The sequence below is a fragment of the Polypterus senegalus genome, chromosome 2 (assembly GCF_016835505.1).
Source record: "Polypterus senegalus isolate Bchr_013 chromosome 2, ASM1683550v1, whole genome shotgun sequence".
In the NCBI taxonomy this organism is placed as follows: Eukaryota; Metazoa; Chordata; class Cladistia; order Polypteriformes; family Polypteridae; genus Polypterus; species Polypterus senegalus.
The window spans coordinates 30,954,818-30,980,362 of NC_053155.1; the positions used below are offsets into that span (position 1 = coordinate 30,954,818).

Below are 25,545 nucleotides of genomic sequence, written 5' to 3' on the forward strand. Positions count from 1 at the left end.
TGCTCATGATCACACAGAGTCAGTGGTGGAAGTGGCAATTGAACCAGCAAGTCCTCCAAGTTGCTTATCTTTATTTTTGCAGTTACAGTTTTGAAGTATTTGTTTGGGAACTACCACCTTCAACACTTTCCTAGACTTTTTTTCTGTGCTCGTTGTTCCAGTGTGATATTAAGATAGACTCCAGGATGGTATTGGTTACTTTTTAAATTGACTAGGACTTGTTTCTTGATGAGGATGTTTTGTATCATGGGAGCCTAATTTGCTTAATTGCCCTTGTGCAGTAGGAACTTGGATCTAATTGAGGCCACATTGCACTGCGATAGACAAGTATAAAGTAGGCAGGACCGGCACTGATCTGAATGATCACAGTATTTCAGCCTGCCTGTATAACTGCTGTGTCTCCTGAGTTTTATATTGATTTGTGACCTCTTGTATCTCCTGTGAAGATGATATTTATCAACTCTTACTTTTGAATTTTGTTTATATTCTGTTCATTAATTTTGCTTAATTCAATGACGTAAAGTTAATTTATATGATTTAAAGGGGCTAAATAAGGGGTATAAATAGAGATTTACCTGTTTGCAATTTCTTTTTTACTGCTGCTCAGTGGTAATAATTTTCATTCATGTGACAAAGATTTGATATTTTTAGAGACCTGTGAAATACAAAAAAAAGAAAGAAAGCCTACCATTATAGCCCAGTTGCTACAAGTTCTTAAATGTCAAGCCTCAAGTGTCTCCTCTCTTATGTCCACATGTTTTATGTACAGGTGCAGCAATGATGATTTCATACAAAGCAGCTTTGAGGACTTGCCATTGTGAACTGATGAATTTGGAAAAGTGCTGCACTGTAAATGATTTTAAGTCAGCTTGTCAATAGTCAGAAGATTCATATTAGGTTGCATCTGTCTGATGAATTTGTTTTTAATAATTTTGATGATTCAGAATAGATATCGGTACACATTCATCGAGGATGTAGGTAACTTGTGAATTGAATTTCAACAATAAAAGAAAAAAAAAAAAGAATATGAAATGCAAATTGGAATTTAGTTACTTTTAGTAGCCAAGAACAATATATAGATTCAGTCACAGCTGGGATGGACTCTCTAACGTATTGTCACCATCTCAACTTATTTTAAACATTGCTCTGAGATTTGGTGTGAAGGGAATTTCACCTGCGCCCCCACTGGACAGCAGTTATGAGTGATTCCATTATTTGAGCATGCTAGGGTAGTGACCTGATGTTAGAAGTTTTATTTAATGGCTTGTTACAAATGTGGGAGGAATGATTGATACATTTTGTTTGGGTCTCCTTTTTTCTAATGTTTTATTATTACTTAATGGTACATGTTATTTATTCTTTGAGGATTATAATAAAGCGGACAGCAGTTTCTTTAGTTCCACTTAAGGCATTTGTACCTCAAAAAAAAGAACGTGAGCTTTATTCTTGATTTTTTGAGGGCCTTATTCTACTGATATATTTTAAGACAGTATTTAGAAACCCTTTTGTCTATTTAACTGATCTTCTGGATGTTTTTTATTGTAAATAATACATTCTAAATTCACTACAGTTCTTTGTGTAGTGTTATTTTTTATTTTTTCATTAAAGGGCATAGCAGTCAAGCTATTTCAGTTGATGTTACATTTAAAGAGTTGAAGTAATCCACTCTGATCTTTGTGTTAGGACAGGCATGTCCAGCAGAGGGCACTGCTGCGTCAAAAATGAAAATGCATAGCTTGTAACTAGCATGCTGAGATTCCTCTGTAAGTTAGTTAAGAATGATTGTAAGAAACACAGCACAGTTTAAAATGGATTTTGCCTGAGAGGCTTACAAATATTTATACATTTAATGTTACTTGTTAGACTCCAGTGAAGGAAAATCATATTCTCCATTTTCTCAGCAAGCTGTGTAGTTTAGTGGCAAAGGAAATGGACTCTAAAACATAAGATTGCTGGTTGAGTTCTTATGAGACCCTCAGTGACACTTAACCCTTTCTGTACATCAGCTGTAAGTGTTTATGTAAAATGTTGTCTTGTGTATCTGTGTTTGTAAATTGTCTTGGGATGGTATTTGCTCTAGAAAGATGCTAAATAAAATAAAGGCTGATTGGTTGTTTGGTTACTGGAGCATGAAGACAATCTTTGCTGCTTATCAAAATTCCCTATCTATAAGGTGTGCTAGAAAAGTGCTGTTTCAATTATCTTTATCTTACTCTTCAGTTCTATTATACTGTACCTTTTATCCCATTCAGAAAGTCTCATTCTTAGGTGATAGGTATGTGAAGCATATTTAGGTGTTTTGTTTTACAGTGACAAATAGTGTTTAGATTGTAGAAGCTGTCTGAGCAGGGTGTCTCTGCACCAGCACTACATCTCATAATATTCTCAAACCTTTTCAATTCAATTTAGAATTGTTGGTGCCAGAGCCAATCCCAGCAGCACTGAAAGCAAGACAGGAACAAACTTGGAACAGGGCACCAGTGAATCACATGTCCCCCTAACATTTACATGGGACCATACACATATTTGGAATGTAAGAGACAAACCCCACTAAGAGTGATCTCCATAACAATAATGACAGAGCACAGGATTCAAGCCCAAGAAGATGGATCCATTGACACCTTAGACTAGCAATGCCGTTAACAACACTTTCAGCATCTGGCATCCAGATGTGCTAAGCGCTGTCCTGTAGCAGTCTTGTAACCTTTAAATGTTCTAATAAACTGTATGTTGATAGTGTTAGGGATCCTTTTACAATTAGTTTCTAACTCATATTATTTTAAGCAACCTGTGTGGCTTCTGTTCCTTTTAGCCATCCAAGTATTCATATTTGTGTTGCCTTTGCCTTAGTAATTTGAGGGATACATTTTCTGTTTTTTCTTGTTTAAGTTCGAACTATTATGTGAGAATATCCAGACTATTACCTGCATATAGCCAGAATTCCCTATCAAGTTTATTTCTCGTGGTGGCTGTAAAATAATAATATTTTTATGAAATGTAACATGACTGCATCCAGGGTTGGTTCAAAGCTAACATCAGTACTGCAGGTGAGGTTGCTACTGCATATGATCCATTTCAGGGTCATGCAGGGTAAAAGCCTGACTTTGCAGCATTAAGCACAAGGCAAAAACTAGCCCCGGACATGGCGTCCGTCCAAACATGGCCCACTTACGCACATACCCAGATGGATCCAGTTGAAACTTGCCAGTTAGCATGTGCCAAACCACTTAATTCAATTTAGCGTCACAAGAGGTTTCTGTCATAGTAGCACAGGGTACTAAGTCGGGTATTAGACTTTAATGGGGCACCAGTTTATCGCATATCCCACTCACATGCATAATGTATCTACAGTCATAGCCACTTGGAGGCCACTTTGAAATTGCCAGTTAACCCATTCTTCCTGTTTTTGGGATGTTGGATGAACAACCATGTAGACACAAGGAGAACATACAGCTTCACATAGAAATGACCAGCAGTGCAATTTGAACTTGGGATACTGGATTTATGGATTTAACAGTGCTAACCCTGGAACTTCCCTGTCTCAAAAATATTTTTTTCATGGTATATAATATTTTGGTAACACTTCAGTATTTGTACTGCAAAAATGTTATGTATTACTCATTGACTCTTATGTAAAAAGACCTTAACAAAGTGTAATTTTAGTCATATTTATGCTTATAAAGCATCAGTAAAGACATTATTAATTTCTGTGCACTTCTGATGATTCCAGGTTGAAGTTATTTTAGGTAACCATCTTGCATAAATGAATAAGCACTTTACTGATGATTTGTAACTGTTATTAACACCAAAAGAAATCTTTGTTAATGATTGGTTACTACAGCGTAAACGAGTAATAGATGTATTTTTGCAGTACCTAAACTAAAGTTTTATCAATATTTTTAATAAAGAGGCTCAGTTTGTAGCTGGCTGATGTTTAATGTATTATTTTCATACAAATAGTCTTCTATTCCTGATTGTATTTTTCATAATTTTGCAAAGGACAGAAGCAAGACTTATTGATCTGTGATTATTGGGATCCATGTTGTCTTTTTATGGACATTGGCAAATTTTCAATCATCAGGTTCTTCTCCCATGTGAAGTTATTGATTTAATTTGTTTAGCAAAGGTTTATAAATAACATATTTCATTCTTTTCAGAACTACTGAGAAAATCTTATGAGGACTGGCGGTTGTACTAATCTTTGTTTTTAATAAGTGACATAAACATGGTGAAAGTGTGCAAAACTTCCAAAAAGACTCACAACTACCATTTCTGACATTTTAAACTTCAAAATATACTTTATATTCAGAAAATGTACAGTCATGGCCAAAATTATCGGCACCCCTGGAATTTTCCCAGAAAATGCACAATTTCTCCCAGAAAATTGTTGCAATTACAAATGTTTTGGTATACACATGTTTATTTCCTTTATGTGCATTGGAACAACAAAAAAACAGAGAGAAAAAGCCAAATCTGACATCATTTCACACAAAACTCAAAAACCAGGCTGGACAAAATTACTGGCACCCTAAACTTAATATTTGGTTGCATGCCCTTTGGAAAAAATAACTGAAATCAAGCGCTTCCTATAACCATCAACAAGCTTGTTACACCTCTCAACTGGAATTTCTGACCACTCTTCTTTTGCAAACTGCTCAGGGTCTCTCAGATTTGAAGGGCGCCTTCTCCCAACAGCAATTCTGAGATCTCTCCATAAGTGTTCCATCGGATTTAGATCCGGACTCATTGCAGGCCACTTCAGAACTCTCCAGCACTTTGTCTTCAACCATTTCTGGGTGCTTTTAGAGGTATGTATGGGGTCATTGTCCTGCTGGAGCACCCATGACCTCTGATGCAGACCCAGCTTTCTGACACTGGGCCCTACATTGCGCCCCAATATATTTTGGTAGTCTTCAGATTTCATGATGCCTTGCACACAGTCAAGGCATCCAGTGCCAGAGGCAGCAAAACATCCCCAAAACATCTTAGAACCTCCACCATGTTTGACTGTAGGTACTGTGTTCTTTTCTTTGTAGGCCTCATTCCGTTTTCTGTAAACGGTAGAATGTTCAGCTTTACCAAAAAACTCTACTTTGGTCTCATCTGTCCACAAGACGTTCGCCCAGAAGGATTTTGGCTTCCTCAAGTGCATTTTGGCAAACTCCAGTCTGGCTTTTTTATGTTCCTGTGTCAGCAGTAGGGTCCTCCTGGCTCTCCTGCCATAGCATTTCATTTTGTTCAGATGTCGACAGATAGTTCGAGCTGACACTGTTGCACCCTGAGTCTGCAGAACAGCTTGAATATGTTTTGAAGTTGATTGGGGCCGTTTATCCACCATTCAGACTATCCTTCGTTGCAGTCTTTTATCAATTTTTCTCATCCGTCCACATCCAGGGAGATTAGCTACAGTGCCATGTGTTGTGAACTTCTTGATTATGTTGCGCACAGTGGACAAAGGAACATGAAGATCTCTGGAGGTGGACTTGTAGCCTTGAGATTGTTGATATTTTTCCCCAATTTTTGTTCTCAAGTCCTCAGACAATTCTCGGCTCTTCTTTCTGTTCTCCATGCTTAGTGTGGAACACTCAGACACACAACACAAAGGTTGAGTCAACTTTTCTCCATTTTAACTGGCTTCAAATGTGATTGCTGTATTGCCAGCACCTGTTTCTTGCCACAGGTGAGTTCAAATGAGCATCATATGCTTGAAATAAAACGATTTACTCACAATTTTGAAAAGATGCCAATAATTTTGTCCGGCCCATTTTTGGAGTTCTGTGTGTGACATGTTGTCAGATTTGGCCTTTTTTCTCAGTTTTTTTTGTGTTACAATGCACATAAAGGAAATAAACGTGTTTACCAAAACATTTGTAATTGCAACCATTTTCTGGGAGAAATGGTGCATTTTCTGAGAAAATTCCAGGGGTGCCAATAATTTCGGCTATGACTGTACAAAGATTTCCTTTAAAGGAGACCATTACCATCAACCTCTGGATTGATAAGACAAGTACAACAAGAATCCTTAAAAGGAGAATTTATTTAAACTTAAAAGAACTGAAGGTGTAAAAAGGACCAAAAACGGTTTGTCTAAAAGTGCAACCCAGAGCCAACAATTCACAATTTGAAATTCAAGAATCGAAAAATGTAGAAGAGGAGCAAAATCTTCACTGAACTAGAAAACAATATTTGCAGTAGCAAACTACAATATAGCAATATTCAATGACACTCTGAAGGAATCTATCTGCTCTGCCAGGAGATGAAGGTGGAGGGTGGCCCATCAGAGGTGACAGCCACAGAATACAGTACACATTTAAATAAATAATGCATAAATAGTAAATAAGCATAATATTAACACACATTACATAAATATAGATAATGGTAATTTAATAATAAGAAAAACAATAATAAAAAGGAAATTACAATAAACCAGGAAATGGAACAAAAGCTGCACGATTTTCCTGAAGCACTTTAGACTGTTCTGTTTAAAAAATGTGTAAATTCACACCTTGTTTCTAACTTCAACTAGAAGCATTTCATTCATTTCCTTCTTAATAACTTTATGATTTAAGTATTTATTTAGTTCATTTGCTATTTTCTGCTAATTTTAAATAATGTTCTTTTTCCCACTCTAAAAGCTTTACAGGCTTAAAGTTACATTAGTTTAAGGGCTAAAATATTGCATTCCAGCATGCCATTAAAATATTTGGGTGGGAAAACCTGTTGATTTACAGAGCGTGTTCATCTGTTGCTGAGCCAGGAATTTTCATTGTTTCCCTTTGATTGCTGCTGCTGCTGCTAGGTCAAAAGATGTTTGGTGCTTGAGACTACAGCACACACTTTTGTTTCCCCTTGAAACAAGGCACAATGTCATACTGATTAAGTAAACCTGCATGTACAGCTACTTTGTATGTCTTATTTCTTCTCTCAAAAAGAAATCAAATGAAATTTGAGAAAAGGTTCTAACTAGAGGAGGTCTTTCGGTCAAACAGTATTTAATTCCTGCTCCCCTTAATAATGTGATGTCCTGAATTTGAATGCCTCAACATGCTCTTTCACTTGTCTTTGAAAATTTCAGCTTGTTTTGTTCTTCTGTAGGTCTTTGTATGAAGGACTATTTTTGTATTGTTTTGTGCAAATTGCATTCATTACTGATTTTTACCCCATGTAACAATTTACAAGCTTGTTTTGAAGTAGCAGCTTATATCCACCCTTAACCTCTTCTTTATACTTTGCTCTCACAGGGCCATGTTGTTCTCAGGTACACTTCCTAGCTTCACACATCTTTTTTGTATGCGCTTGCTATTTTTATATAACATGATATACTGTATAACGGTCAAACCCGCTTAATTCAGTTTTAGTTTGCAAGGAGTAGTAATCTACCCTGGCAAAACTGGATGTGACACAGGAACCTACCCCAGCTATCGTGCTGGTCCATTCCAGGACTTGAGGATGCATACACCCATGCAGGATTTGCCAGTACACCTAATATACACATCTGTGAGGATTTAAGAGGAAGCCGAGGATGGACATGTTTGCTCGAACACCAGGCATGCTGCTGTATCTGTGAGGCACCAACACAAACCACTGTGCCACCAGGCTCCCCTGGTATAAATAAATTTAAATATTTTACTTTTATTAATGTTTAAATTTAATTGTCTCATGTGTGCCCCCATGTGAATTTTTACCTAGTGCCAGACTTTGGAGTAAATTCATTTAATTTGGTATCATCCATTAGTTTAGACACCTTTTTTACATCCATTTATCCATTCAGAGTCTTGGTCCAAGGCAACAGACAGTTGGAGAATATTACAGCAGCTTAATACAGTATATTAAAATCAACCCTGGACAGAATACCAGTCATTCATAGGTTATACACTCACATACACCCACGTATACTCATTCATCCATCCATTTTCTCACTGGTATTTACCTTTTAGGGTCACAGAAAGCCAGATCCTATTCTGATATTCAGTGGACTTAATATTCGTGTAATTTGGATGTGGCAGAAAACTTTAATGCTGACATTTTAAGATCATGTGGAGTTTGTCTATTTGGGCATAGGAAGTGCCCAAGTTAGGATATGAATTTAGGAACATGGAACTGATAAACAGCAGGATTAGCTGCCATGCCACTCATATAATCTAACAGAGGAACAGAAGATTACATTGCCACTTTACTTAATCTGCTAACATATCCACTTGGGGGCATTATGATTTATCTGTGGCTTCTGTTTGTAGACTTCTCATCAGCTCTTAACACATTACAGCCCCAACTGCTTGCAAAGAAACTTCACTTTGCTAGGATAGCTGATTTACTATTTAGTGAAAGTCTGAAAGTTGTCTCTCTGACATACTTTCCTTTATCCAAAGCGTCTACTCTGCGGTATGTTATTTAATCTTTTTCGTACATCCCAAACACTAATGGCTGGCAGAGTAAAACTTTAAACGTTAACAGTTAACTCAGTGATTAGAAGCCTGCTGAATGAGAATGAAACCAGTCCTGGTCCAGTGGTAGATCAGTTTATAATAATAAATAATCATCAAAGATCAGGCAGTAGAGATTGATGATAATTTCAGATATCTGGGGATAAGCATAGACTCAAAACTGACTTTTAATGAAAATACAAAACGGTCCTTCCATGTCAAATCAACTAATGGTCCACGTACTTCAGACTCAAAAAATTCTGGAAAGATTACCAGGTGTTACCCATGTTAGTGAAAAGATATCCTGTAAAAATGTTTTCATGTCAGATCAATACTTTTCAAGATACAGCCAATTTACCGAGGGGAGTAGGGTGTCAATTTTATCCAGCCTCATTTTTTTCATCAAATTTCACAAGTCCATAGCCCAAAAACGAAGCCATCAAGTAGTTTCAGACTTTGCACATTGGTACTTTAATTGGCATAGTATTTGACAGAATTACATTTTTTGGTCCAAATTACACCACCTGGTAAGTAAGGGCAAACCATCAAAAATGGGGGAAAAAAATTGCGTCTTTGGCTTTGCCATGTTAGGCTATTAGAAAGCATACTTCTAACTAATACAGCCTGCTGAAAATGTTTCCATGTGTATATACCTACAATAGTGCTGGGCGATATGGAAAAATCATATATCACGATATGGATTATTTTATATCACAATAACGATATATATCACGATATACCACCCACAATAAAGTACGTTTCCAGTTATTCTCTGAAAAGTTTGACAAAAATATCATTGCATACTTTTTTTTGCAACTTTATTTTGAAGTGACATTTAACTGAACTGTCACAAAACCACAAGATAGAGTTTCTTTTGAAAAGTTCATTTTTATTCTTGATTATCACTTATATAAAGGGTAGAGTATGCATTGCATAGCGACAAGACATTATCATTCATTTGTCTTAGGCTATTTAATGCAATATTTTCTTTAGTAATTGATAAAATTAGGTTAGAAACGATAGAAGAGAAATAGGACGATAGACACTTTTCTATCGTCCCCACGATATATATCGTCATATCGCCCAGCACCATACCTACACAGAACTTTCTTATGATAACAATTTCTTTCTGTCGTGGCCAATTCTGCACATCTCATGCTGAATCAAGTTCAAGTTTATTCTCACTTGTGCAGAGTAACCTGAAAATCTGAGGTGTGACTTTGAAGCTCAGTGTTTTTGTGGATGGAAACTTAAAAAAAAAAGTATTTTTGGATATCACCGTAAATAACATCTCACACTCTAAGGCTAATGAAGTGAATTTTGGCAGTCTAATACAATAGCCGGCAAAAACTCAACACAACTGCTTGGCGTTTTTAACAGATAATTTTCAATATTAACATGGAAACATTCTGGGACAGACTTCCTTTAGCTTGAAGTTTTTTAAAGCATGTGCGGAATTCTTTAAAAGAATTCTGACAGATGGCTGATCTGACATGAATTCACATATCAGGAGGTGAAAAGGCTATGCATAAAATGACAATTATCATACTCACCTGGCAGAGTGAAGCCCCCACCTAACCCACACATAGCACCTTTCTCTGAGTATGAACCCATGAGGTTCATGCTAGCTATACAGAATGATCAGAATCGCTGTGCACGTTTTCCAAAATTTGCAAACAAAACGCATGTTCCTCCAATTGAGTGCTTGGTTAACTTTATAAAAACAGCCATGCATGACCTGTGCCTCCAGGGAGCTGGGAGGAGCAGGCAAAGGCCTACTGACAGAATTTTTCTCAAATTTGGTAGGTCTGTAGCATTTGACAGTGCTAAAAATGCATTCAGATTGAGTGTTTTGTTTTTGTGTTTTGTTGTCAGACCTGTTTCCTTGCACACAGGCACACATAGACAGACAGACAGACAGATATCACTCTAGAAGTGCCCAAACTGTGTCCGGGGGATGGTTAAATATGCAAATCCATTAACAAATCTAAAATTACAAATATCAAAAATGATTAATAGAATTATAAATATATGATAAATAACTTAATAAATAACCTCAGTGTAAGAGAGTTAAAAGGGCGTCATATAGTTCTAGACACTTTTCCTTATTGAAAATGTGGATAAACTGTGGACAGAAGTTCCTTCCCAGTCTCCCTGAACTGGTCTTTAGGCACTGGTACCACTTACCTGCTACAGCAGAGAAAAAAAGTAACTGTCGGGATGAATGGTGTGATAGATCATTTTCTTTGCCCTGGTCTGACATTATTTGGTGTAGATGTCTTGGAAGTTTAAAAGTATACCTTCCTTTACCTGCAGTTTAATGAACAGGTATCCATCCATCCATCCATTATCCATCCCGCTATATCCTAACTACAGGGTCACGGGTGGTCTGCTGGAGCCAATCCCAGCCAACACAGGGCGCAAGGCAGGAAACAAACCCCGGGCAGGGTGCCAGCCCACCGCAGATGAACAGGTATGTAGTTGAAAAATCAACCGGCACCATCTTGCCAAAAAACAATACTCTTCTAACATTTTGCAATGCTAAAAACTGTGCCAAGTTTCTTTTAGATGATTGATTCATTTTAAAGTCATTGTGTCAACAAATGTACTCCCTGATACACAAACAGACACCTACAGGCATCACTCCAAAGATTATCAGGTCACATTCAGTGATGCCTAAAATGTGCAAATCTGTTAAAAACCTAAAGTTGAAATTTTGACCTTATCGTAATATTTTCCCTATATGTATACAGTACCTAAAATGTATGTGGAAACTAATACCCATTTTGATGAACAGTTTATATTTCCTGTGCAGTGTCTAAGTTCAGGCATAGGTTCAGTGCATACGCTGTTCAAGAATGAAATTCTTTTCTGTTTACTGAATTCCAGACATACTTTGATTTAAATCTCTGTGATTAGAAGTTGACTGTGTTCGGTTTTTCACCCAGAACATCATTATGCAGAGCACAGTCGTTTGCAATGTGGTGTTAATTCCACCAGCTCTTTTGTTGGGAAGTCACATCAGCATGTACCGTAGGCTGGAAGAAGGATCCAGTCGTACTTAGAAGGGAGTTAGGAAATGGCTAGGCTGTTACTGCCGACCTCCATAGAAAGCTTTGGATAGCAACAGATGGGCAGTCTGCAAAAAATGAAATGTCACAAGAAAAATAAATAATTTATATTATCCTTTACATATAGTTCCATGCAAATGTTTGGACATCCCTGACCAAATTAACATATTTTGTTAAAAATAGTAAATACAACTTCCACAGCAAACAACCTAAAAGATGGCATTTTTATAAAAATGTTAATGTGTACAGTTATGATTTATTTGATGAAATGAAAAAAACAATGAAAGAGTAAGTGTGTCATTTGTAAAGGTTTGGGTACTAAGTCAGTACAAAAACACAAGCTTCCAAATGTTTTTCTAGCGAGCTTAGGAGTCTCTGAATTCTTGTTTTGGAATTTGTATCCCTATTCTTACTTGCAAATCACTTTCAGCTGTGAGATATCCTTGGGCTGTCTTGTGTGCACAGCATCTTTAAGATCTACCCACAGATTATCGATGGGGACTGTGAGGGCAATTCTTAAAACCTTCATCTTGTGTTTCTGGAGGAGATTTCAAAGTGCGTTTTGGATTGTTGTCTTGTTCTAAAAGCCATCCTTTTATCAGCTTCAGGCTCCTGACTAACTGTCTGACATTCTCTTTGAAGATATGTTGATATTTAATGTCCCCCTGTACTCACACAGTGTTTCCTGTACCATTAGCTGCCATATAACCCCAAAGCATCATAGATCGACCCCTGTACATAACATTACACAAAGTGTTCTGTTCTTCAAACACTGCTCATTTTTGGTTGTAGCCAAAATGTTTGATTTTAACTTTGTTAGACAATGTCACTTGTTCTGCTGTAGTCCTCTGACCTATGTAAATAAGACCTCTGTTTTTACTAAAAATGGTGGTATTTAGTCAGGAGACCACAGGTGAGACCTAAATGCCTATTGATGGCATTTACCCATTTAAGTAATGCTGCTTAGCAGAGCAGTGCACCACCAGTCCTTTCTCAGTAAACTTGCCTGCAGTCCATTACAGCCATATGAGGGTTTTTTCTTTGCTTTACTGCCCAGTATACCCAGGTGCCCAGTCTGTCGGTTGTCTTGTTCTTCCTTGATCAACACAGTTTCCCTCAACTGCCGTTTATTAGTGACATTTCAGACTGTGGTAATTGCTAGCTGGGAGCACTTCGGTATATTTTTCTAACTATCACCTGCTTTGGAGGCATCAGAGATTTAGTTTAATTCACAGATCCTCCATCAGTTGCCTAGGAGAGCCCCTTGATGTTGTGTTTGAAGAGTCAAAAATGTATTTGGCTCATCAGCTGAAAATTCCTAATGATAATTGTTGATCAGACTAACAGCCAAAAGTTAAGCCAGACCAAACTAATGACCGAATAAGTTCTGAGAGTTTACAACTAAAAGTGTGCCCAAACTCATTTACTTTTACATTCATTTGCTTTGTTATTTTAAATAGGTTTTGAGTTGATCACATACATTGTTACCATACTGCACATTAACAGTTTCATAAAAATGCAAGGGGCAATGCGTGACCAAATATTGGAACTCTGGTGTCCTCTTATATCCCAAGACATGTACACTAAAATTTTAGGCATCTCTCAATTACATTTAATTCTTGCAAAGTTTGCTGTTAGCTATATGCCTTAGCAAAGTGTGCTACACTGTATTATGTTTTTGCTTTATGTAGAATTATGTGCAGTGTTTAACACATAAAAATCATGCAATATGCTGTACAATTTTCGAACCCACTTAATCTAATTCAGGTCCTGCCCCGGTTCGGAGCCAATCCTGACAGAATCAACCCTGGATGAGATGCCATTGCCCGCACACCTCCTCATTGTGCCAGCTCCTTAGAATCACCATTTAACCTAATTTGGTTGTCTTTTGCAATATGGGAGGAAAACTAAAGTACCCAAAGGAAAATCCCTTAAATATGAGGAGGACGTGCAAAGACAATAACTGGGTGTGGTATTTTAATAAAGGTCACTGGATCGGTGAAGTAGCAGTGCTACTACATACCATGTTTTTTTGTTTTTTTTTTTGCCAAACATTAGTGGTTGTGTGTATCAGTAGACTGGAGCCACATCCTAAGTTGTTTCCTGCGTTATTCCTGATACTGCACATATACACTCCATTCCCTACACAACCCTGTATTATGAGGCCAGGTTTGCAAAATTATTGATTCACTCAAGTATTTGTGCATCAAATCCCCTTAAAATGAGATTTGTACACTAGGGCCAGTAGCAGATTTGCAAAAGCAGTGGCAGGAAATTCCATGCATCTCATGTTGTTATGGCAATAAAGTAAAGAATGGCGCAATGACTTTCAGTGAAAATTGTGAGGCTGTGTGTTCAAATCAATCATTTGTCTGCCCTGTTCTCAGAAATAGGTTTTTTAACCAGGTCATGGATAGCTTTACAATGCAAGGCAAGCATCAACTCTGAATAAACAAGACACCAGTCCATGTCATGGTACCTGAACACAATTAGTCCATCCACTCGCTTTTTCACAGACATTTTCAAAGCAGTCTGAACCCCTAACTCATAAACATTCTGCCAAATGAAAAATGTATGGATGGGATGCTGGTCCTTCAAAGAATATATCAAATCATACCCCCATCAATTTCCTATTGCTCACTTTGTCCAGCACAGAGTTGGGTGGTCCATAGCCTGTTCCTTGCTGCAGTGGGCACAGTGTTAAAAAAACACACACACACCTGGACGTGGAGGCCAGTGTGTTAGAGGGCTTGTTTTCACACATGCCCAGTTTTACTCTTCTAGCCAATTTAGAATTGCCAGTTAACCTAAAAACTCACACAAGTGGACAGGCACGTTCTACATGAGTGGTGACCAGGCTGGGATTCAAAGTATGTTATTAGAAGCCTCTCAAAAGATTAATACAACAAAAGAACAAGTTGACTTCAACTAAATTCCACCCATGACGCACTCTGAGACTATGCTATGTAATATTACAAAATTGCCCCAAGTTCTGTTGTTTGCTTTTTCTTTTTTTATCTAGCACATGATATCATCACAGTTGACTAGAAGCACATGTCAGCATGTCTTTAGTTACGATTTAGAGAAGTAAAAAGACCCCAGGCATTAACACACAGAGTTTCACTTGATTTTATGTTCTTCAGAGCCATGAACGTTTACCTTGTAATTTTTTACAGTGAATTTGATAAATGCAGAGAACCCTTAAACTTTGTTTTTGTGCACGTGTATTCAAATGTCACGTTTCATAGCCATGACTAGCGGAGTCCATCCATCCATCCATTGTCTAACCCGCTGAATCCGAATACAGGGTCACGGGGGTCTGCCGGAGCCAATCCCAGCCAACACAGGGCACAAGGCAGGAACCAATCCTGGGCAGGGTGCCAACCCACCACAGGACACACACAAACACACCCACACACCAAGCACACACTAGGGCCAATTTAGAATCGTCAATCCACCTAACCTGCATGTCTTTGGATTGTGGGAGGAAACCCACGCAGACACGGGGAGAACATGCAAACTCCACGCAGGGAGGACCCGGGAAGCGAACCCGGGTCACTAGCGGAGTCCGTAATTGTTATTTCTGATTGTCCTCTATTATGTCTGATGATCTGGACACTCGCATATTCATTCTAGAATAGAATTAGACAAGTTCAGACCTGTAATGTTGGCTAGCTGAGATGTGTGTCAACATTTCAAACTTAATACACAGTTAAAAACCTCAATTACAAACATTTATCACTGCGTCCTTTCACTTTGTTTTGTTATGGAGAAACTGATGTTGCTTTGGAATGCAACAAGTTTGGGCACATGACGCTGTGTCAAATCAGCTGCGTAGAAGGTGACACAATATTTAGGTATCATCCGTGCCCTTATGTAAAACAGCATTCATCAGTGCTGGATTCAACGTCTCGAGTTTAAATCCTTCGCCAGGTCTCTGTCTGTCTGGAGTCTGCATGTTTAACCTTTTTTTTTTTTTTTTTAACTGAGTGCTCCGTTTAGAACATAAGACGTTTGACAAACAAGAGGAGAACATTCACTCCATCAAGCCAATTTGTTTAGCTATTAGCTAAGCTGTCCAAATATCTCATCCAGATTCTTCTGAAAGTTTGAGAAGGTGTCTGCTTCAAACACATGTCTTGGTAGTTTGTTCCATTGGAAGTACTTCCAGCCTTCCGTCTTAAATCCACTTCACTTCATCCACATCACAAAGACAGAGGAGACCGATTAATTGACCACTCTAAATCAGCCTTGTGCAGGTGTGTGTGAGCAGTCACTTTGGTCACTATGGTGGACTGGCATCCCATCCAGTGCTGCCATAATGTAATTTTATGTTAAACATGCATGCCTTTACAATGTGATGGTGGACAAAAACTGGAAGTACATCAAATCTCTGGCATTGAGAACCTGAATCCTGTTCTGGCTGATGTGAATTAAGCTGTGGCTTGTTTTGTGAATGTGCTGTAAATGTAAACTCATGCCTGCTTTCTGAAAGCACAACTAGTGGCCATTGCTGTTTTGGGCTTTATTTAATGCTAGCACACCACGCCAGGGGTTCTCAAAGCTGGTCCTGGGAACAGGTTCAGGTTTTTGTTCCAACCATATTCATAATCAGTGACAAGAACTAATAACAATGATCTCATTTTATTAGCTGGTATTTTTTGTCTTCTCTTATTCTACATTCAGAGTAGCACTGCAGCATGATTTTTACATTTATAAATGTAACATTTTATACATTTCTATAAGACATTTAGACATATTTCTGTTTTTGCTATAGATTTAAATTCCTAACTCTCTTTTGTTGATTTCATTACATGTTTGCCTTTTCTCTGTGCAGTTTGCTCCCTTCATTGTATGTTAACATTGGCAATTTAAAATGAGCACATCAGACACCCAGGCAAACAACACTGCATAATGAAAGGCTGCAACTACTTTAGTGTCAGATCCAGTAATTAGTAAATAATGGATTAATTAAACAATTAGAATACCTGGAAAAGCAGAATGCAAATCAAGATTAAAATATGGTTAAAAAGAAAAAAATACATTTTTCACATATAATTGCTTAGTACATTTTAATCTTTTTTTTTTTTAAGCAAACTTAGTTTTCTAATTTCAATATTGCTGAAACACAAAACCTTACAAATAACAGTTCACTTAATTAGCTCAGGAGGTCAACTAAAAACAGAAGCTGATTGGAACAAAATCCTGCAGGCACAATGGGTCCCCAGGACTGAGTTTTGGCTTAACCTACACAATGAAGACAAAAGAACACTCCAAGTAACTCCTTGAAAAGATCATTCTGTCTGACTGATATTGCCTGTTAGGTTTTGTAAATCTGGGATTTGTAACTCACTTATATCATGTTATGAGCTCCTCGATTGTGATGATCATTTTTGTACCCCTGTCCCCAAATGGTCTCCAGACTGATGTTACTCAATTATGTTGATCTCTTTTATAAGTCGCTTTGGATAAAAGTATTTAAGGTTTAATTTAAGCAAATAAATGTAAATGATGGAAAATTACATGTCAGAAGAAGGAGAAAAGAAAATATAATATAAGACACTGAATATTCAGTTCAATTGATCATTAAGAAATGGAAAGAGTTATAAATCATTTTAGAGCAGGCCATCCACAAATACTGAGTAAGTAATCTTACAAGGAGATGACTGGTTTAGGAGACCCCCAAGAGACCTATGAGAACTCTGAAGGAGGTACAAGCTGCAATGTCAATTTATTTATATAGCACATTTAAAACAACATAGGAATGCTGTGGCCAAAGTGCTTTACAATGATGGAATACAAGAAAAACATACAGTTAACATGAATAACTTAAATAGAAATAAAATAAATAGAAGTAATGTTACATAATCACAATGAGGAAACCATCAGTATTACTGAAGGTCACAGAATGCAAGTGAATAGAAACAAGTCTTTAATCTCGTTTTGAACAGTTCAGTTGTAGACGACTCCTTTATGTGAGGAGGTAAAGAGTCCCACAGGTGAGGAGCAGCAGCTGTAAAGGCCCTGTCTGTCCCCCTTAGTTTTACACTTGGTACGAGGGACAACAAGAGACAACTGACCAGAAGATCTAAGCACTCTGGATGGCTGTTGTAAAGCACACAATTCAGATAAATAGGCAGTAATCATGTAAAGATTTAAAAACTAGCAATAAGATTTTAAAATCAATTCAAAAACTGACGGGCAACCAGTGTAAAGAAGCTAATATTGGAGAAACAGAATCAGACTTTCTTGGCCCAACCAGGAAGCGAGCGGCAGCATTCTGGACCAACTGTAACCTGCGTGTCAGAGATTTGCTAATCCCAGAATACAGCGAGTTGCAGTAATCAAGGCGAGAAAAGATAAAAGCATGAGTAGCTTTCTCAAGATCCCTAGAAGATAAAAAAAGGCTTTATCTTACTTAAAAGACAGCTGGAAAAAGCAACTCTTGACTACAGAATTAATCTGATTCTTAAAAGAGAGGTTACTGTCAAAGATAACACCAAGATTGCGGACTTGAGGTTTGCAAAAGACAGAGAAAGAGCCGAGAAGTTCAAGACCAATTTGGGCTTTAGCTGATGGACCCACTATAAGCACCTCTGTTTTATTACAGTGGATAATAAAGACTGGAGAAATAGTTAATACAACTGTTGCTTGGGTGTTTCACCTGGCACAGCTTTACAGGAGACAAAGAGAAAAATGTGCAGGACATCTATGCTGCAGTTTGCCAAGCACAGCCATTGTCACTTTATCTGTTTTTGTCTGCTTTGACTAAATCTTATTTTGACCTTGCGTGCTTTGACTAGCTTTAAATCTGATCTCCGGTCTTCCAACTATGACTTTATCTGGCCTTGAGTTTTTGTGACTCAAAGTGTCCTAAATAAAGATAATGTTTGTATACTGAATCCACATATCTAGTCTTTGGCATTGAGATTAAAGGGCAAAATTGTTCACAGTGGGTAGTTTGACCTCACCACAGCACAGTAAATCACAAGCAATCACATAAAGTAAAACTTTCCCAATAATTTTGACAGGAAGGCACTTAAAGAAAACAGCCTGTGATGCTAAAAATCAAAATAATAACTAAATCTAGAAAACATTGGCCTTATGGTTGAACCCAAAAAGGTTTTCTTTACTTAAATGGCTATAGGTGGATAGACATGAATGAATGGATTAAAAGAAACTAGGTTTTTAAGTTCTTGCCTGCTTTTATATTGAAGTATAATGTCATTATGATGTTATGTTCCCACTCGTGTGGCCTTATCTTGTAGCCAGGCCTCCATGTTGTCACGAAATAGCAGTCATCCATCCATCCATTATCCAACCTGCTGTATACTAACTACAGGGTCACGGAGGTCTGGTGGAGCCAATCCCAGGCAACACAGGGCACAAGGCAGGAAACAAACCCCACGCAGGGCGCCATCCCACCGCAGGAAGCAGCAGTCATCTTCAATATAAAATAAAAATAAATAAATGATAAAATAACACCAAAACAGTGTGGAAAAAAAAAATGTCAAATCATAGGTAGAAATTCTCTAGTCCAAGGTTTACACGTTTTCCTCAGGGGCCTTAATTTCCTCCAACTTCCCAGAGATAAGTTGCATGATAATGAACCACTATAAATTAGCCCGTTCTGAGAGGGAGTATGCTCTGCAGTTGACACACACCCCACCCAGGATTGGTTCCTTCCTTTCTCCCATATATGTCTGAATTGGTTCCCAATCTGCATGACCCTGCCATGGGTTACAAAAACAGATGGGTGGATGGCACTAAATTAACTATACCCAGCAGTGTCCAGTAATGTTTTCCAGCTCTTTAGAGATTTTGATAATTTTGTCAGTTTTCCGGTCTGTTTGAACTCCATTTATGTGAGGCCCATATCTCGCTCTGCTCTCTTGACTGTAGTTTGCGGAGAATAACAGGCATGAAGGAATCTGTTAACAACTTGTGAAATGGGGGGCTGGCTGTGGGATACTTTGACCTTTTTATTACTCACTGGGCATTTATCCTCCTTTGCAGGAAAACAACCGTGTTTTTATGCCATGTTCAGGGTGACCTGGATGCAGGAGTTGTTGAGCTTTACTCCCTTGTGAGATGTCATAACAGTTTATGCCGTATATTTGTGTGGTTGTTATAACTTACACATTTCTTTTTGGTCAAGTTTTGCTTGAGTGGTGTAGTAGTTTACACTGCTGCTTCACGGCTCCAAGAACCCACATTCAGTCCTCGTCCTAGTCATTATCTGGGTGAAGCTTACTTACCCCAAAGACAGGACATTTTTGGTTGAGAAACATCTGGAACAACTGTCACTTTATTGGTTAATTCCTAAGCCACTACATTGACTACAACTCCACATTTATCAAGACTAGTCACTTTATTCTACTGTTCTATTCCACCTCATTTTTATAACTCCAGGCTATATGTTGTTAGCTATTGCACAGTATTTTGTACTTCATTATTTTGCTTTACTGTACTAGCATTCTGTGACACTTTAATATGAAATGAAAAACAAAAATGAATTTGTTAATAACATAATATTCTCAGTCCCACTCGGCCTAGTTCATGGTCATTTGGGCTAGAGCCAGTCCTTGCTGCGTTAGATCCAAGGCAGTCCTGGACAGGGCTCTGTTTCATTTCAGGCACCAGTCTTACATAGTAAGTAGTCCAGTTAACTAGCAATTCGAAGTTTGCGTGTCTTTGAGGAGGGTATAGGAGGGGAAACCCATGGGTGTGGGATTTAAATCCAGGACTTGGAATTTGTGATGCATCAGCGCTTACTGAGTGGATTGATGGTGACAATAATTCATCCATTCTTCTCTTTCTCCATCTTTTTTGTCTTCTATTCAGTTCAGGACAGACTGAATAAATAAATAATAGTAATAAATAAAGACTGTGCCTTTCTGAGCAGCTTTGGGCATAAGATAGGAACCAACACTAGATAGGTTGCCAGTCCACACATAATCGTTGATGCTGGGTAAATCAAGAGTCTCAAGGTTATTAAACCAGCATTGCTTCAAGATGTTGTAAGTAAACAGGAATAAACAGTAGAAAACCCACACAGCCACAGGGGGAATGTACAGACTGCACATGACTTGTTACAAGGTCAGAACTTTATACACATGAAGTAGCAGCACTAACAATTGTGCCAAGTAATAATAATACAGTGATCCCTCGCTATATCACGCTTCGACTTTCGCGGCTTCACTCTATCGCGATTTGTTTCTCATACACGCTTACGTCACTATGCATGCGCTTTCTGAGAACTTTTATGTAAGCCCTACGATGGCTCCTAAACGTGCTGCTTTTTCTAAGCCATCTGACAATAAAACTAAGCGCCGGAGGAAGATGCTTACTCTCCAGGAGAAGGTGAAACTCTTGGATATGATCAAAGATGGCAATACCCTACAAAAGCCTCCTCACGCATATGAAAAGACAGCGCCAGCAACTGCCTATCAAGATGTTCTTCAGCCGCACACCCAGACACCCACTGCCTACTCCTAGTACTTCTTCACTGAAGACAACAACGCACCTGCTGAAGATACTGCACCACCTCTGAAGACTCTCCTACTGAGGTCGTGCCTTCATAGGTAGGTGGTTGTGTGCAATTAAATGTACAGTACATTAATCTACTATATAAATGCGTTTGGGATTGTCCTTCCGTCCCATGAGTGCAAAGTGCAGCGGTATTCCGCTTGTTACAGACTTACTATTTGCTGCTTGAGGTGCGAAGCGACGTGATGTGAGCAGAGTTCTGGTGCTGTCACCGTTCCCTTGCTTTTGTGCGCGATGCGCTGGAAAAATAGACAAAATTATGTCTCTGGAAATAATTAATGTTGATGGAGTACAAATGCCTCACCGCATAGTAAATATCAGGGGAGATGGTGCTTGCTTATTCTCATCTATAGCTTATTTAGTGCTAGAAACTCCGTCTTTAGTGGTACAGATTCGGGCTGACATTGTACGACTTTGGACAGGCACTTGAGGGGATTAAAAAAAACATTTCGGGAAATATTATGAATGGGCACTTTGATGTTCTCATTCCCTACACTTACATGCCTGATGTACACATGGAGCGCACAAAAATTGAGGATAAAAGTCGGTTGCCTTAAAAAGCGAGTGCGCCTAATAATATGATATTTGTAACGTCTAATATGTCTTATTTTCTCTTATTTTGTCTAATATATTGAGTAATACGAGTGTAATGGTGACTAAAGTGTGTTATTTCATGTCTAGAAGGCTCTAATAATGTTAAAAAACGTATTTAGAAGGTCGTAAACAGGTTTTCTATACTCTAACTGCGAAAATATTCGATTTATAAATAAAGAATCCTACTTCGCGAAAATTCATTTATCACAGTAGAGTCTGGAACGGATTAACCGTGATAAACGAGGGTTCACTGTAATTATAAATTGGTAACAATTAAATAAGTGATTGTTAGTCACCTGTATGGGATTTCATTCAGGTACTTTTATTTCTTTCACAATCCTCAAGATTTGTGTGTTAAAACCATGTCAAACTAGATGATCTTTCTAGTGATTTTCAGTCATAGCCTTCATTTGCATAACTTTTTGTTGTGGCACACTACTGTGAAGGCGAGTCGTGTAATGTGACATACCCTGCGACTCACTCTGACAAAATCAAACATGATTCTGCCTTTAGTCACAGGGGTGAGCTCTGTCTGCATGAGAGCTGACAGCCAATGAATGCTCAATCGAAAGGTCAATGCATATAATGCAGCAGTGAGGAATGAGGAACGCAGGTGTTTCGGACTTCACAAATAGAGGAGAAGCTCATCTGTTTGATATCTCTTCTTTTATGTACTATGGCAGAATGGAGAACTCACTGCACTCATTAACTCCTTGTACAGCTGTGGCTCCTTTATGCAGCACATTATTTGTGTCAGAAAAAGGGACTAGTAAAACTGTGCTCAAAAGTTGCTAAATTTGACATTCCCAGCATTTTTTTTCCTTCATGCAAATTGACATGGTCCAACGATTAGATCAGCCACTGTAGTCGGCACATCTGACATACCGCAAAACTAGAAGTTGTGTAATGTGAAATTCACTTTAGGTTACTTGGAAACTCTTAATTTAGCACAGTGTGTGAATGGACCTTGTGGTGGGCAAGCAGTTGATGAAGCTAGTTACAGTGGGGAAAGTAAGCATTGAACGCGTCAAAAGTTTTTCTCAGTAAATATATTGATTATGATTATCAAATATATTGACAATGATTTCAAACACACAGCCAAGGAAACTCTGAGTTGGTTTCAGAGAAAGAAAGTAAAGCTGCTAGAAGGGCCAATCTATCACCCGATTTGAATGCAATTGAAAATCTATGGAAAGAACTGAAGATTGGAGTTCATAGAAGAGGGCCCCAGAACCTTCAAGATTTGAAGACAGTTTGTGTGGAAGAATGGGCCAAAATCTCCCCTGAGCAATGCATGCGACTAGTTTCTCCATACAGGAGAGGTGTCTTGAAGCTGTCATTACCAACAAAGGCTTTTCTACTAAGTATTAAATAAATTTCCATAAGTGTGTTCAATATTTATTCCCTTTGTAATTCCACCATGTTACATATAATTAATGGACTTACTTGTTTTGATTTCTTTCTATGTGTGGATTACATGGGTTGTTACCGACATCTGGTGAAAATTTCATGTCAATAGCTCCATTAGAAACGTATTTAATAAGATAAAAGTTGGCGCGTTCAATACTTATTTTCCCTGCTGTAAATGGATGGGTGGATAAGGCATATGTTCTGCCAAGTTTAACAGGGTGAGATCAGTAAGCTAAAAATGACCAAGCAACCAATAATTCTGATGTCCTTATCAGTATACTGCTGCTGGATTATGTGAATTTCCCCTTGGGATTAATAAAGTATCGATCTATCTATCTATCTATCTATCTATCTATCTATCTATCTATCTATCTATCTATCTATCTATCTATCTATCTATCTATTATATAGTGCCTTATCTATCTATCTATCTATCTATCTTGTCTGTAAGCAATCAAATTCATTACTCAGTAAGGCGTGTGACACCTTGGCAAAAGTTGGTTTCTGCTTTCTACCTGATGCTGCCAGATCAGCTTTGGCCCCCACAACCCTCAATTGAATTAAGCAAGACTGATAATGGATGGATGAGGATTTGTTACCAGATTCATACTACTGTAAAATAAATATTTTGCTCTGAACACCTGATAATTTCATCTGCTTTTTTTGGTTAACAGGACCAAATCTAATACTGCACCTTAACTAAGGTTAAAGGGCAGGGGAGTTCGGATTTACTATTCTTGTGAGAATCAATGTGCTCATTTCAGAGCTGTTTACAAACCCTGAGGCCACCCTGGTGGAATTGTAACCTTATGATTAAAGTGCCTCAGGGTTTTTCGACTAATGACTGACAGCTCAGCCCCATTTTCTCCTTCTCCTCCCTGTTCCAGCTTTGAATGATTTTGTAAGAAATGCACCCTCTAGGTGTGTGTTTGTACAGAGACATTGGCTCCTGAGGTGGAGGAGGAGTAAAGGGAGTTTCTGTAGGGCGTGATCTTTTTTTTTTGTGAGGGGGTTGCTGGGGGGTTGGGGATTGGAATGTAGCAACACGTTGTGTGGAGATTCCAGTCTCCAGCTCGGCAGGTAATCGGCAGTGGGGAGAAGAGCGAGCTCCTGCATGCCAAGCTGTGAGTAAGTGTGAGAAGAGTGTGTGTGCTTGCCTTCATTTGCCATGCCCACAGGATACTGGCTTCCTGTTCAAAAGAGGATTTGAAACGCAGAGAAATGAATTCCTTGCGCTTAAAAGAGCTCTCCAATTCAGACCTGTACAGGAGGAGGCAGGAGCGTCCTGAGAGCTATGGGCAGAAGAACAGGTTCAGGTGAGCGGGTTAATATTTTACCACATTGGCCGGGCTTCCTCTCTTTGCACTACCTCTTGTCTCAAGATCTGTAATTGTGTGCTTCAGAGGCAATGGCAAATCCCATGTCACTGCCACTGTGATCAGTGCTGCTGTGTTCTTGTCTTAAATGTTTAACAAAAAAAAAAAAAGAGAAAAATGGTGTACAGTTTGAATGGAGCTAGAAATAAAAATAATGACAGCGTCTGTGACAATTAGTTCTCTTGGACAAGTTTTGGTATGTGTGTGCTCGCAGTTCTGTAAACAGAGAGCATCCCAAAGACACAACCTGAAAAACAAAAGTTTTGTGAAATTTTGAGGAAAGGAAGAAAACTGCCTTTGTGTAATAAACATCACACAAAGGTGCTTCACTGGCCTAAAACTACTTCTAGAGTGTACGCTCTGTCAGGTTAGGTGAATTACATAAGATCACATAGAGTTTTAATGGAGAAGATTGAGCCTTGTGATTTTTTTTTTTATATATTTAACAGAGTAGTTCCTTTAACTGTTCCCATTATTTCATTCCTCTTAATTTGGTAAAGTACCATTGCTTCAGTATTTTTTTTGAATTACCACACTGGCAGGTTAACTGATTCAGGCTAAATAGCACTGTGTGTCATTGATGGAAATTGCACTTTGCAATTTTATATAGTGTCTTACAGCCTTACTCTTCCAACTCTCTTGGAAGGATGAGAATCAGAATTTGCTTTATTGGCCAGGTACGCTAATGTGTACTTGGTAACATTTCTGCAGCATTCAAGGACAACAAAAAATATAAAAAGATAAGATAGTATGAAATGTGAAAAAAGTCAAAGTGTGCAGGTATAGGTACTGAGCAGAAATTCATTCATGGTTAGTCAGAATAACTGCACGTGGGGAAAAAAAAACTTAAGTGGTGTTTTGCTGTAGCTTTCAATGCACAAAGGCGTTTGCCGGAGGGGAGTCTCTGGAATAGGTGGTGCACAAGGTGAGTCGGATCAGCAGTGTTCTTTGCAGCCACGCTTGTTTACCATGGATTTATTTAGTACTTGAATGGGTGGCAAGTTACAGCCTATGATCTGATCACAGGTTTTGATGATGCACTGCAGATTGGCCTTAACCTGAACAGAGGCAGCACCAGACAGTTACAGATGAGGTCAGAATGGACTCGATGATGGCTTTGTG

The 25,545-nt window shown here is 38.3% G+C and overlaps 1 protein-coding gene across 2 annotated transcripts in view; it reads left to right on the top strand.

Moving 5' to 3' along the window:
• LOC120522838 (LIM and senescent cell antigen-like-containing domain protein 1) overlaps nucleotides 1–25,545 on the top strand; it is a 180,551-nt gene that overhangs the window by 57,951 nt on the left and 97,055 nt on the right. The window contains exon 1 of one of the 2 annotated variants that reach the window (XM_039743531.1): nucleotides 24,127–24,363. The exons of the other annotated variant lie outside the window; for it this stretch is intronic. Coding sequence (XP_039599465.1) covers nucleotides 24,269–24,363 — 95 coding nt within the window. The 5' untranslated portion in view covers nucleotides 24,127–24,268. Of the gene's footprint in view, nucleotides 1–24,126; nucleotides 24,364–25,545 lie in introns of those variants that run through there. 2 annotated transcript variants of the gene reach the window in all.